The sequence below is a fragment of the Falco rusticolus genome, unplaced genomic scaffold, assembly GCF_015220075.1.
Source record: "Falco rusticolus isolate bFalRus1 unplaced genomic scaffold, bFalRus1.pri scaffold_179_arrow_ctg1, whole genome shotgun sequence".
NCBI lineage: Eukaryota > Metazoa > Chordata > Aves > Falconiformes > Falconidae > Falco > Falco rusticolus.
In genome coordinates, this window is record NW_023618192.1 from 13,471 (window position 1) to 26,265 (window position 12,795).

General features: G+C 63.5%; 1 protein-coding gene across 1 annotated transcript; it reads left to right on the forward strand.

Annotated features, from left to right (window-relative positions):
- The first annotated feature begins 1,220 nt into the window (after positions 1 to 1,220).
- On the forward strand, positions 1,221 to 12,491 carry LOC119142038 (ETS domain-containing transcription factor ERF-like). The gene is made up of 6 exons (XM_037374742.1): positions 1,221 to 1,288; positions 7,407 to 7,484; positions 10,096 to 10,330; positions 11,199 to 11,388; positions 11,469 to 11,592; positions 11,832 to 12,491. The coding sequence occupies exons 1-6, from the start codon at positions 1,231 to 1,233 to the stop codon at positions 12,083 to 12,085; spliced, it is 939 nt and encodes a 312-aa protein (XP_037230639.1). The 5' UTR covers positions 1,221 to 1,230; the 3' UTR covers positions 12,086 to 12,491.
- The last annotated feature ends 304 nt before the right edge of the window (positions 12,492 to 12,795 follow it).

Consider the following 12,795-nt stretch of genomic DNA (forward strand, 5'->3'; position numbering starts at 1 on the left):
ATGCCGGGAATTAGCGCCCTCCGCGACGCCCACACCCCCCCAGCCCCCCAGCGCCCCCCCCACCCCCCCCAACCCCCCCAGCCACCCCCCAAGCCCCTCACCCCTTTGCACCACTGGTGCCACCATGTGCCCACCGGCACCGGGGTGCTCCTGGGGGGTCCCCACCCTCACCCCCAAACCATCGTGCCCCCCCTCCCATCAGCCTCTTACACCAGCACTTCGGTTTTACACCTTGGCCCTATGTGGCCTAAGCACCGGCGCTCCGGTTTTACACCAGCACGTTGATTTTGCACCAGCATCTTGGTTTCATGCTTGGCCTTGCACCAGTGCGTTGGTTTTACACCACCACTGTGGCTTTACACCGACGTTGCGGTTTTACACCAGCATTGTAGTTTGACACCAATGTTGCGGTTTTACACTGTGTGACCAACCCCCCCCCCCCCATGGCTTTGGCTTTACACCAGGGTTTGGCACTGGCATTGTGGCATTACACCCACAGCTTGGCTTTGCACCACTGCAGCTTTGCACCACCGCAGTTTTGCACCATTGTGGTCTTGCACCACTGCGGCTTTGCACCACTGCGGTGTTGCACGGGTGCTTCGGCTGCGTGCCGGCATCTTGTTTTGCAATGCCGCAGCTTTACACCGCCGTGGCTTTACACCACTGTGGCTATACACCACCGTGGTCTTGCACCACAGTGGATTTGCACCGCTGCGGCCTTGCACCACTGCGGTCTTGCACTGTCGCAGTGTTGCACCACCGCGTTGTTGCACCAGTGCTTTGGCTGCACGCCGGCATCTTGGCTTCACAGCGCCATCGTTTTACACCACTGTGGCTTTACACCACCGTAGTCTTGCACCACCACAGCTTTGCGCCACTGTGGATTTGCGCCGGCGCTTTGGCTTTACACCAGCATCTTGGCTTTGCACCACTGCGGCTTTACACCACTGTGGCCTTGCACCACCACGACTTTACACCACCACCTCATGTTTGCATCCCATACCCTTGCACCCTCCCACTGCCCCCTTCCCATCCCCCTCCCCCCAGCCCCCCCAGCCCCCGGGGGGGGTCCCAGGGCTGGGGTCCCCCCCGTGCCCCCCCGGCCGCCCGCGCGCGACGCTGCAATAACGGCGGCGTCAGGGGCTGAATTGGCTCCAAATGAAGAAATATGGAGCCGGGGCCGCGGGAGCCACGGGGGGGCTGCGGGGGGGCGGCACAGCCGGGGGCTCTATGGGCACCTATGGGCACGTATGGATGCGCATGGGCGCCTATAGATGCATAGAGACAGGTATGGATGCATATAGGCATGTATGGACACCTATGGGCACGTATGGATGTGCATGGGTGCATATAGATGCATAGAGGCAGGTATGGGCATGTATGGACATCTATGGATGTGTATGGATGAGTATAGATGCATATAGACAGGTATGGATGCACAGAGGCATGTATGGACACCTATGGATGCGTATGGATGCATATGGACATGTGTAGACATGTACAGATGTGCGATGATACATATGGACATGTACAGACACATATGGACAGGTATAGACACGTATAGACACGTACAGGCACATATGGACAGGTATGGACACATGCAGACATCTATAGACACACATGGAAATGCACAGACATGTACGGACACATATGGAGACGTATAGACATGTATGCACACATATGGACACTACGAATGCATATGGGCATGTATAGACACATGTGGACACGTACAGACGTGTATGGACACATATAGACACGTGTGGGCATGTATAGACATGCCTGGACACGTATAGATACATATGGCCCTGGCAGATGGGGGCCACCCGTGCCGTGTCCCCCGCACGCGGGACCCCCCCCACGTTTGCACACGCGTGTGCAAGGAGCCACGCACGTGCCTGCGCTGCTGTTAATTAAGCCCTTTGATTAAGAAGCGCGTTAAGGCGGGGGGGGGTGTCGTGAAATGGGGGGGACACACGTGAAATGAAGGGGGGGAACAGCGCTGAGCCCCCCCCCGTGGCTCCCCCGTTGCACACGCGTGTGCATCCCCCCCCCGCCCCCGCCTGCGAGCCGGCCCCCGCCGCATTAATCACCCGGTAATGGCTAATTACGGCGCCCCCCCCCCCCTCCCGGGACCCGCCGAGCGCAAACAGCCCCCGGCCCCCGGATCCGCCCCGCGGCGGCGGCGCTTTGATGTGGCGGCCCTGGGGCCCCTCCCCCCCCCACCTCCCCCCCCCCCGCCCCCCACCCCCCGCCGGGACCGGCCCCCCCACCCCCGCGCACGCGGCAGCCCACCCGGACCCGCTCCTGGCGCCGTATGGTCCGCGTCCCCCCTGTACCCTATATGGTGGCCATATGGATGCACTGCGTCGCCTATGCACGGACTGTATGGCCCCACCATACCATATATATGGTCTCTCCATCCCCTATGCATGCTCTCTGTGGTCCCCCATACCATATACACAGTCCCTATGCCCCCCCCCCCCCATCGCCTATGCACGGACTGTATGCCCCCCCCAATACCATATATACGGTCTCTCCATCCCTGATGCGTGGTCTATACAATCCCCCCCATACCATACGTACAGTCCATATGGTTCCCCCGTCCCCTATGCATGGTCTGTGTGCTCCCTCCACATGCCCAGTGCATGATCTGTATGCCCCCCCTACCATATATATGTCCTTCCATCCCCTATGTGTGGTCTATATGGTCCCCCCCGTACCATATGTACCATCCATATGGCTCCTCCATCCCCTATGCATGGTCTATGCGGTCCCCCCATACCATACACACAGTCCCTACAGCCCCCCCATCCCCTATGTATGGGTTGTATGTCCCCCCATACCATATATACAGTCCCACCCAATCCCCTATGCACGGGCTATACGGACACACCGCTGTCACTGCATCCGTTATGCACGATACATATGGACACACTGCTGTCCCCATCCCCTATGCACAGTACGTATAGAAACGCTGCTACCCCCGTCCCCTGCGCCGGGTCTGTATGGAAATGCCACTGTCACCATCCCTTCTCCTATACACGGTACATATGGACACACACCTACCGCTGTCCCCTATACACTGTCCATATGGACATGCTCCTGCCCCTGCGGGCTCTATAGGATACACTGTAGGATGCCGCAGCCACGCCATAGGAGCAGCCCTCAATATAGATGCATCCTGGCGGCCGTGGTATAGAGACACCTATACAATGCATATGCCGCCTTTACAGGAAAATAGGGGCTGGGGCTGTAACAGCCCGCACGCACGTATATAGGGGATCTCTCTCCTTATGCTGTCTATACGGATGCGTCTCATGCAGACCCAATGTATAGGGGCTGCTCTGCCCCCCACCGCCGGCTATAGATTAATTGTATAGGGGACACATTTCCCACCAAGCCTCTCGGCTACTCTTTCTGCACAAACACCTATAGATGCATTGTATAAATACTATGGCTATAGGGGGGTGCCATACGGGGTCCGGTACCGGCTGTGCTCTCCCGCCTCGGTGCGTTCGCACAGCACATATAGGCACATATATAGCACAGTGCTCGCACTGCCATGCTGCCTGCGGAGTGTTCTCCCTCTGCAAATAGCTATAGGGTACGAATCCTATAGCAGCCTTTCTGTTGGTGGTGTTTACTCAGAGTGTGGGCAGAGGCACGTATGGAGAGTCGGTGCCCTCTATAGAGGGACGTATACTGCGGGTGTTTACCTTCACCTTCCCCTTAAAAAATGTATTCCTATAGGCACGCTGCCTCTATAGGCTGACACTCCTTCTATACCGGTACCTATACTTACAGAGCATGTGATCATATACGGGCTGCTCGTCCTGTTCAGTATAGACGGCTGCATTCCCCTATAGATGCCATATGGACCCCTTGTGCCAGTGCTGCCGCATCCCTGCCAAGCTCCAGCTATGCAGGGCCCTATAGCGCTGTACAGAGGGGCTGTGTACCCCTATATGGTGGGGATGCGCATCTGTCTGGGAGGGGCTGCATAGCTCTATATGGGGGGATGCATAGCTCTATAGGGGGGATGCATAGCTCTATGGGAGGGGCTGCATAGCTCTATATGAGGGGGGCTGCATAGCTCTTTACAGAGGGGATGCATAGCTCTATGGGAGGGCTGCATAGCTCTATACGGGGGATGCATAGCTCTATATGGGGGATGCATAGCTCTGTACGGGGGGATGCATAGCTCTATAGGGGGATGCATAGCTCTATGGGAGGGCTGCATAGCTCTATACAGGGGGATGCATAGCTCTATAGGGGGGATGCATAGCTCTATATGGGGGGATGCATAGCTCTATAGGGAGCAGATGCATAGCTCTGTTGGGGGGGCTGCATAGCTCCATACAGGGAGGCTGCATAGCTCTATAGGGGTGCCCCCCCCCCGTCAGGGTGCCGGCTCCCCTCGGGGCTCGCGGCCAGCGTGCACACCCGTGCCCGACGTTGCACGGCCTTGCACACCCATCCCGCCCCCGGCACGGCGCGGCGCTGCTCCGGTGCGCTCAGCCTTGCACGGCTCTTGCACGCCCGTATCCGGCGTTGCACGACGTTGCACACCCGTGCCCGGCACTGCAGGGCGCCGCACGCGCGCGGGGGGCACCCGGGGCCACCCGGGCCACAAGGCGGCGGGGGTCGCCCCGCCCCTCCCCCCCCCCCCTTACCCTCCCCCCCCCTCCCCCCTCCCCCGGCCCCTCGTTATCCTGCCGGGGCCGGCGGATCAAAGCGGCCCCATTGATCCCCGCATCGATCCGGGCCGGGCCGGGCCGGGCCGGGGGGGGTGGGGGGGGTGGGGGGGGGCTGCGGGGTGGGGGGAGGGGCGGGGGCCGCGCTCCCATCGCCCCGGGTCATGAAACAACGAGCCCAGGCGGGGCCGCGGCCGGGCGCTAATTGGGGCCATGAATAATGCAGGACCGGGGGGGGCTGGGCCGTGGGAACGGGGGGGGGGGGGGGGGGGGGGGGAGGGGGGGGGGGGAGGGGGGGGCAGGGTAAGGCTCGCGCACAGGTATATACACACACCTCTGCCCGCCCCGGGTGGCCCACGGGGGGGGTGGGGGTGTATAGGGGTGAGCGTATAGGGGTGAGCGTATAGGGGTGAGCATATGGGGGTGGTGTATAGGGGGTATCTACAGGATGAGTGTATAGGGGTGTGTCTAGGGGGTGAGTGTCTGGGGAGGGGTGTAAGGGGGTGAGCGTATAGGGTGCACATGCAGGGACTGAATGTATAGGGGGGTACATGCACGATCTGAATGTATAGGGGATATACGTGCAGGGACTGAGCATCTCGGGGTGTATGTGCGGGAGCAGGGCATATAGGGGTGTCCATGGAGAATCTGAATGTATAGGGGTGTATGTGAAGGATCTGGATGTATGAGGGTGCCTGTGCAGGAGCTGCAATGTACATGAAGGATCTGAGCATATAGGGGATGTACATGCAGGGCTTGAGCACACAGGGGTGTACATGAAGGATCTGAATGTATAGGGGTGGCTGTGAGGGATCTGAGGCTATAGGGGGTGTATGTGGAGGGACTGTGTGTATGTAGCTGAAGGATCTGAATGTATAGGGGTGTCCATGGATGTGAGCATATAGGGCTGTACATAAAGGACCTGAACGTATAGGGGTGTCTGTGTCGTAGTGCCTGGCTGTGCAGGGGGTGTGTTTGGGGGGGTGAGGGGGTGTTGCCGATGTGTCTATAGGGGGTGTGCACGGCGTATATACTGTGTGCATGTAGGGGATGTGTCTGCAGGACGTGACCCTACAGGCAGGGTGTGTCTGTGGAGCGTATGGTGTATATTGTATGTGTAGGCATGTCCATGGCGTGTCCCAGTGTGTATAAGGTGCGTGTTTTATGTATAAGTGTGTATAAGGGCTGTCCATGTGTCTCAGTGCGTGTGTGGGTGTGTGTGCACATCTGCAATGTGTGTGGCACGTATGGGGAGTGTGTATAAGGGACACGTATGTATAGGGGATGTGTGTATAAAGATGGATGGGTGTAAAGGAGGTGCATACGTGTATAAGGGAAGCACATATAAAGGACGTAGGTACATAAAGGTGATGTATATGTATGTAAGAATGGCGTATCTATGTATAAGGGAGCTGTACAGGTGTGCAAGGGAGGGGCGCGTGTGCCAGGGAGGTATATAGCGGGCTTGGGGGGTGGTGGGATGGTGTATAAGGGACACATATACATGTGTATATGTCTATAGGGGCTTGCATGTGTAAAGGATGTGTGTATAGGGGATGTGTGTGTAAAGGATGTTTGCATATAGGATGTGTGTGCAAAGTGTATATAAGGGTTGGATGTATAGGGGCTGTGTATATAAGGACTGGTGTATAGGGGATGTGTGTATCATGGCTGCGTGTAGAAAGGCTGTGTGTATAGGGGGCTGAGTGTATAGGGGATGTGTCCATAGGGGGTTGTGTGTATAAGGGCTGTGCGTACAGGAGCTGTGTGTATAGGGGATGCATGTAACAGGCTGTATGAGGGCTGCATGTGCAGGGGCTGTATGTTTAAGGGATGGGCGTACAGGGGCTGTGTGTATAGGGGCTGCATGTACAGGGGCTGTATGTTTAAGGGATGGGTGCACAGGGGCTGTGTGTATAGGGGCTGCATGTACAGGGGCTGTATGTTTAAGGGATGGGTGCACAGGGGCTGTGTGTATAGGGGCTGCATGTACAGGGGCTGTATGTTTAAGGGATGGGTGCACAGGGGCTGTGTGTATAGGGGCTGCATGTACAGGGGCTGCATGTACAGGGGCTGTATGTTTAAGGGATGGGTGCACAGGGGCTGTATGTTTAAGGGATGAGTGTACAGGCAGGGGGTGAGTGCATAGGGGCCACATAGGGGCCGTGTATAGGGGCTGTGTGAATAGGGGCTGTGCATAGGGGCAGTGTATGGGGGACATATAGGGGCCGTGCATAGGGGCAATGCATAGGGGCCGTGCATAGGGGCCGTGCATGGGGGCCATGCATAGGGGCAATGCATAGATGCATAGGGGCAATGCATAGGGGCCGTATAGGCGCCGCCGCGTGCAGGCGGGCGCGTGCCCGCGGGCCGCAATTCCCAGCGCTGCTCGTTAGTGCGGAGCCGCCGCCGCGAGCGCCGCGGCCGAGTCAAAACTAACAAGGAACGGGGGGGGGGCGGAGGGGGGGGGGGGGATGGGGAGGGGGGGGCGGGGATCCTCCCCAGGCCTGGAATCTACCCCCCGCCATATCTCTCCACCCCCAAATCGCCCCCACCCCTAAGTCCCCCACCGCGCCCCGTCTCTGCACCCCCAAATCCCGCCCCCCCCCAGCCCCATCTCTGCACCCCGTCCCTGGACACCCCCAACTCCTCCCATCCCCGCCACCCCCCCCAGCGCTGCCCCCCCCAACCCCTCCCGTGCCCCCCCCGCAGGTGTGACCCCCACCATGGACTGCAGCTGCGTCTCCGACCTGCTCCTCACCTCGCCGGTGCCGGCGCTCTGGACCCCAGGTACCCCCCGCCGCGGGCACAGGAAGGGGGGGGGGACACGGCTGGGGACCCCCTTGTGGCCCCCCATGTGTCCCCCCCCAGCACCAGGACCCCCCCACACACACAGCGCGGTCCTCGCAGCAGGGGCACGTGTGGCATGGGGGGACCCAGGCTGGGGAAACCAGCTGTTGGGGGGACCACGGGGGGTCAGGCACCCTGGTGTCACCGAGGGTCCATGGGGCCATTGCCCCGGGCACCTTGGTGTCACCCAGGACCCATGGGGACATTGTCCTGAGCACCTTGCTGTCACCAGGGTCCATGGGGCCATTGCCCTGGGCACCTGGGTGTCACCGAGTCCCACAGGAATGCTGTCCTGGCCACCCTCATGTCACCTAGGACCCATGGGACCCTCCCCCTGGGCACCTGAGTGTCACTGGGACCCATAGGGACACTGTCGTGGGTGCCCTGATGTCACCCAGGACCCATGGGACACTAACCCTGGGCACCTGGGTGTCACTGGGACCCGTGGGACACTCCCCCTGGGCACCTGGGCATCACCAGGACCCATGGGGACACTGTCGTGGGTGCCCTGATGTCACCCAGGACCCATGGGACACTAACCCTGGGCACCTGGGTGTCACCCAGGGTCTACAGGGACACTGTCCTGGTCGCCTTGGTGTCACTGGGACCTGTGGGACCCTCCCCCTAGGTACCTAGGTGTCACTGGGACCCATGGGGGACCATCGTCCTGGCCACCTGGGTGTCACCCAGGGTCTACAGGGACACTGTCCTGGTCACCTTGGTGTCACTGGGACCCATGGGACCCTCACCCTGAGCACCCTGATGTCACCCAGGACCCATGGGGACACTGTCCTGGTGCCCTGATGTCACCCAAGACCCAGGGGACCCTCACCCTGGGCACCCGGGTGTCACTGGCACCCGCGGGAGACCATCGCCCTGGGCAGCTGGGTGTCACTGGGACCCATGGGGACACTGTCCTGGCCACCGTGATGTCACCCAGGACCCATGGGACCCTCACCCTGGGCACCCTGATGTCACCCAGGACCCCCTGGCCACCGTGATGTCACCCAGGACCCATAGGACCCTCACCCTGGGCACCCTGATGTCACCCAGGACCCATGGGGACACTGTCCTGGTGCCCTGATGTCACCCAAGACCCAGGGGACCCTCACCCTGGGCACCCGGGTGTCACTGGCACCCGCGGGAGAGACCCCATCGCCCTGGGCAGTCTGGGTGTCACTGGACCCATGGGGACACTGTCCTGGCCACCGTGATGTCACCCAGGAACCCATGGGACCCTCACCCTGGCACCCTGATGTCAACCCAGGACCCATGGGGACACTGTCCCTGGTGCCCTGATGTCACCCAAGACCCAGGGGACCCTCAACCCTGGGCACCCCGGGTGTCACTGGCACCCATGGGGACACTGTCCTGGCCACCGTGATGTCACCCAGGACCCATGGGACCCTCACCCTGGGCACCCTGATGTCACCCAGGACCCATGGGGACACTGTCCTGGTGCCCTGATGTCACCCAAGACCCAGGGGACCCTCACCCTGGGCACCCGGGTGTCACTGGCACCCGCGGGAGACCATCGCCCTGGGCAGCTGGGTGTCACTGGGACCCATGGGGACACTGTCCTGGCCACCGTGATGTCACCCAGGACCCATGGGACCCTCACCCTGGGCACCCTGATGTCACCCAGGACCCATGGGGACACTGTCCTGGTGCCCTGATGTCACCCAAGACCCAGGGGACCCTCACCCTGGGCACCCGGGTGTCACTGGCACCCATGGGGACACTGTCCTGGCCACCGTGATGTCACCCAGGACCCATGGGACCCTCACCCTGGGCACCCTGATGTCACCCAGGACCCATGGGGACACTGTCCTGGTGCCCTGATGTCACCCAAGACCCAGGGGACCCTCACCCCTGGGCACCCAGGTGTCACTGGCCCCCGCGGGTATGAGCCATCGTCCCTGGTGCAGCTGGGTGTCCTGGACCAATGGGGACAACTGGTCCTGGCCACCGTGATGTCACCCAGGAACCATGGGGACCCTCACCCTTGGGCACCCTGATTGTCACCCAGGACACATGGGGACACTCGTCCTGGGTGCCCTGATGTCACCCAAGACCAGGGGACCCCTCCACTGGGAACCACGGGTGTCACTGGCATCATACCCTGGGAGACACTGTCCCTGGCCAACGTGTGAATGTCACCCAGGACCCATGGGACCCTCCCCTGGCACCCTGATGTCACCCAGGACCCATGGGGACACTGTCCTGTGCCCATGATGTCACCCAAGACCAGGGGAACCCTCACCCTGGGCACCCAGGTGTCACTGGCACCCGCGGGAGACCATCGCCCTGGGCAGCTGGGTGTCACTGGGACCCATGGGGACACTGTCCTGGCCACCGTGATGTCACCCAGGACCCATGGGACCCTCACCCTGGGCACCCTGATGTCACCAGGGTCCACGGGACCCTCCCCCCGGGCACCTGGGCATCACCGGCACCCACGGGGGACCCATCGCCCTGGCCACCTGGGTGTCTCACCGGCACCCCCGTGCCCCTCCCCCCGCGCCCCCCCGCCCCCCCCTCCCCCCCGCAGGTTTCGCCTTCCCGGACTGGGCCTACAAGCCGGAGTCGAGCCCGGGCTCGCGGCAGATCCAGCTGTGGCACTTCATCCTGGAGCTGCTGCGCAAGGAGGAGTACCGCGAGGTCATCGCCTGGCAGGGCGACTACGGCGAGTTCGTCATCAAGGACCCCGACGAGGTGGCGCGGCTCTGGGGCGTCCGCAAGTGCAAGCCCCACATGAATTATGACAAGCTCAGCCGGGCCCTCAGGTGGGCCCCCATCCCCCACCCCCGGATCCCCCAAAACCCACCCCGACCCCCGGCTGGGGGAGCCTTGTTTTGCTGGTGGTGAGGGCGGTGGGTGCTGGGGGATGCGAGGGGCACTGGGGGTGCTGTGGGCGCTGGGGGTGCTGGGGATGCTGGGCTGTACTGGGTGTGCTACAGGCACCGGGGGTGCTGGGGGCACTGCAGGTGCTGGGGATGCTGGGGGTGCTGGGGGTGCTGGGGCCACTGGGGGTGCTGAGGATACTGGGGGTGCTGGGGATACTGGGGATGCTGGGGATGCTGGGGATACTGGGGATACTGGGTGTGCTGGGGGTGCTGCGGCCACTGGGCGTGCTGTGGATACTGGGGGTGCTGGGGATGCTGGGGATACTGGGGATGCTGGGGATACTGGGTGTGCTGGGGGTGCTGGGGATGCTGGGGATATTGGGGATGCTAGGGATCCTGGGGATGCTCGGGGTGCTGGGGGTGCTGGGGCCACTGGGTGTGCTGGGTGTGCTGGGGATACTGGGGATGCTGGGGGTGCTGGGGATGCTGGGGCCGCTGGGTGTGCTGGGGATGCTGGGGATACTGGGGGTGCTGGGGGCACTGGGTGTGCTGGGGGTGCTGGGGATACTGGGGATGCTGGGGGTGCTGGGGATGCTGGGGCCGCTGGGTGTGCTGGGGATGCTGGGGATACTGGGGGTGCTGGGGGCACTGCGTGTGCTTCCTCTGCTGAGGGGCACTGTGGATGCTGGGGATACTGGGTGTGCTGGGGGGATCTGGCGGGCACTGGGGGGCACTGGCGGGCACTGGCGAGTACTGGGCCCCTGCCAGCGCCCCCTCCCCACTCTCCCCCCCCGCCCCTCCCCCCCAGGTACTACTACAACAAGCGGATCCTGCACAAGACCAAGGGCAAACGCTTCACCTACAAGTTCAACTTCAGCAAAGTGGTGCTGGTCAACTACCCGCTGCTGGACGTGGCGGGGGGGGCCCCGCTGCTTCTGGCCCCCGGCCCCTTCCCCGGGGGGGGGCACGGCCCCGACTGCACCCCCCTCACCCCCGAGGTACGGGGCGGGGGGCGGGGGCACAAGGTGTGTGTGTGGGGGTGTGACCTCCCCCCCCCCGCTGACCCCTGCCCCTGCAGACGCTGCAGTCGCTGTTCTGCAGCCCGCGCCCCGCCGACCCCCCCGGGAGACCCCCCCTCTTCGAGCGGCAGCCCGAGGCCGAGAAGCTGCGGCTGGAGGCGGCCCTGCCCTTCCTGGGCTCTGGTGAGGGGGGGGCGCAGGGATGGAGGGGGGGGGGGGGGCAGGACCCCGACCCGGGGGGTGGGGGGCGGTGACACGGGTGCTGTGACTGGGGGGCTGGGGGGGCAGCGGGGTCGGCATGGGGGGGGGGGGGACGACACGCGGGGGGGATCAGGGACCTCGTCCCGGGGGCAGCAGGGACCCCCACCCGGGGGGATCAGGGACCCCCACCCTGGAGTCTCACCCCCCCCGCCCCCCCCCAGGTCTCTCCGGTTACTCCAAGACCCCCTCGCTGCTGGGGGGCTACGCGAGGCCGCCGGTACCCGAGTACCCGTGGGGGTGGGGGCCCTACGTGCCGGGGGGGCTCCCCCTGCCCCCCCCCACCAAGCTGCCCGCGCTCTACCCACCGCCCTTCTACCCGCCGCTGCCGCCCCCCCCCCCCCCCCCCCCCCCCCCCCCCGCCCCCCCCCCCCCGGGGGGCCGCTGGAGCCGGGCTCGGACTCGGAGCTGGAGGTGACGGACGGGGGCGGCAGCAGCTCGGGGGACGAGGCGGGAAGCCCCCCCCCCCCGCGCGCCCCCCCTGCGCCCCCCGCCGCTGCACCCCCCCCCGGCAAGGGGAGGGGGGGACGCTGAGACACCCCCACACCCCGATATGGGGGGAGGGGGCAGTGTCCGGGACCTGACCCCCCCAACGCGGGGGGGCCGGTGTGTGGGACTGGACCCTCCATGATCCAGGGGGGGCCCGGTGTCTGGGACCAGACCCCCCCCCCCAATGCGGGGGAGGGGCTGGAGTCCAGGACCTGACCCCCCAATGTGGGGGGGCTGGTGTCTGGGAGCACCCCCCCATGATCTTGGGGGGGGGGGTGGTGTGTGGGACTGGGCCCCCCCAATGTGGGGGGGCTGGAGTCCAGGACCTGACCCCCCAATGTGGGGGGGCTGGTGTCTGGGAGCGCCCCCCCCATGATCTGGGGAGTGGTGTGTGGGACTGGACCCCCACCCCCACCCCGATATTGGAGGGGGGGCAGTGTCCGGTACCTGACCCCCCTCCCCAATGTGGGGGGCTGGTGTCTGGGACTGGTCCCCCCCCCAGTCCGGGGGGGACACTTGTGTCCGGGGCCTGACCACCCCCAATGCAGGTGGGGACTGAGACACCCCCCACCCCAATATTGGGGGGATACAGTGAGTGGGACCTGACCCCCCCCAGTGCAGGGGGGGGGGGGGCGGTGT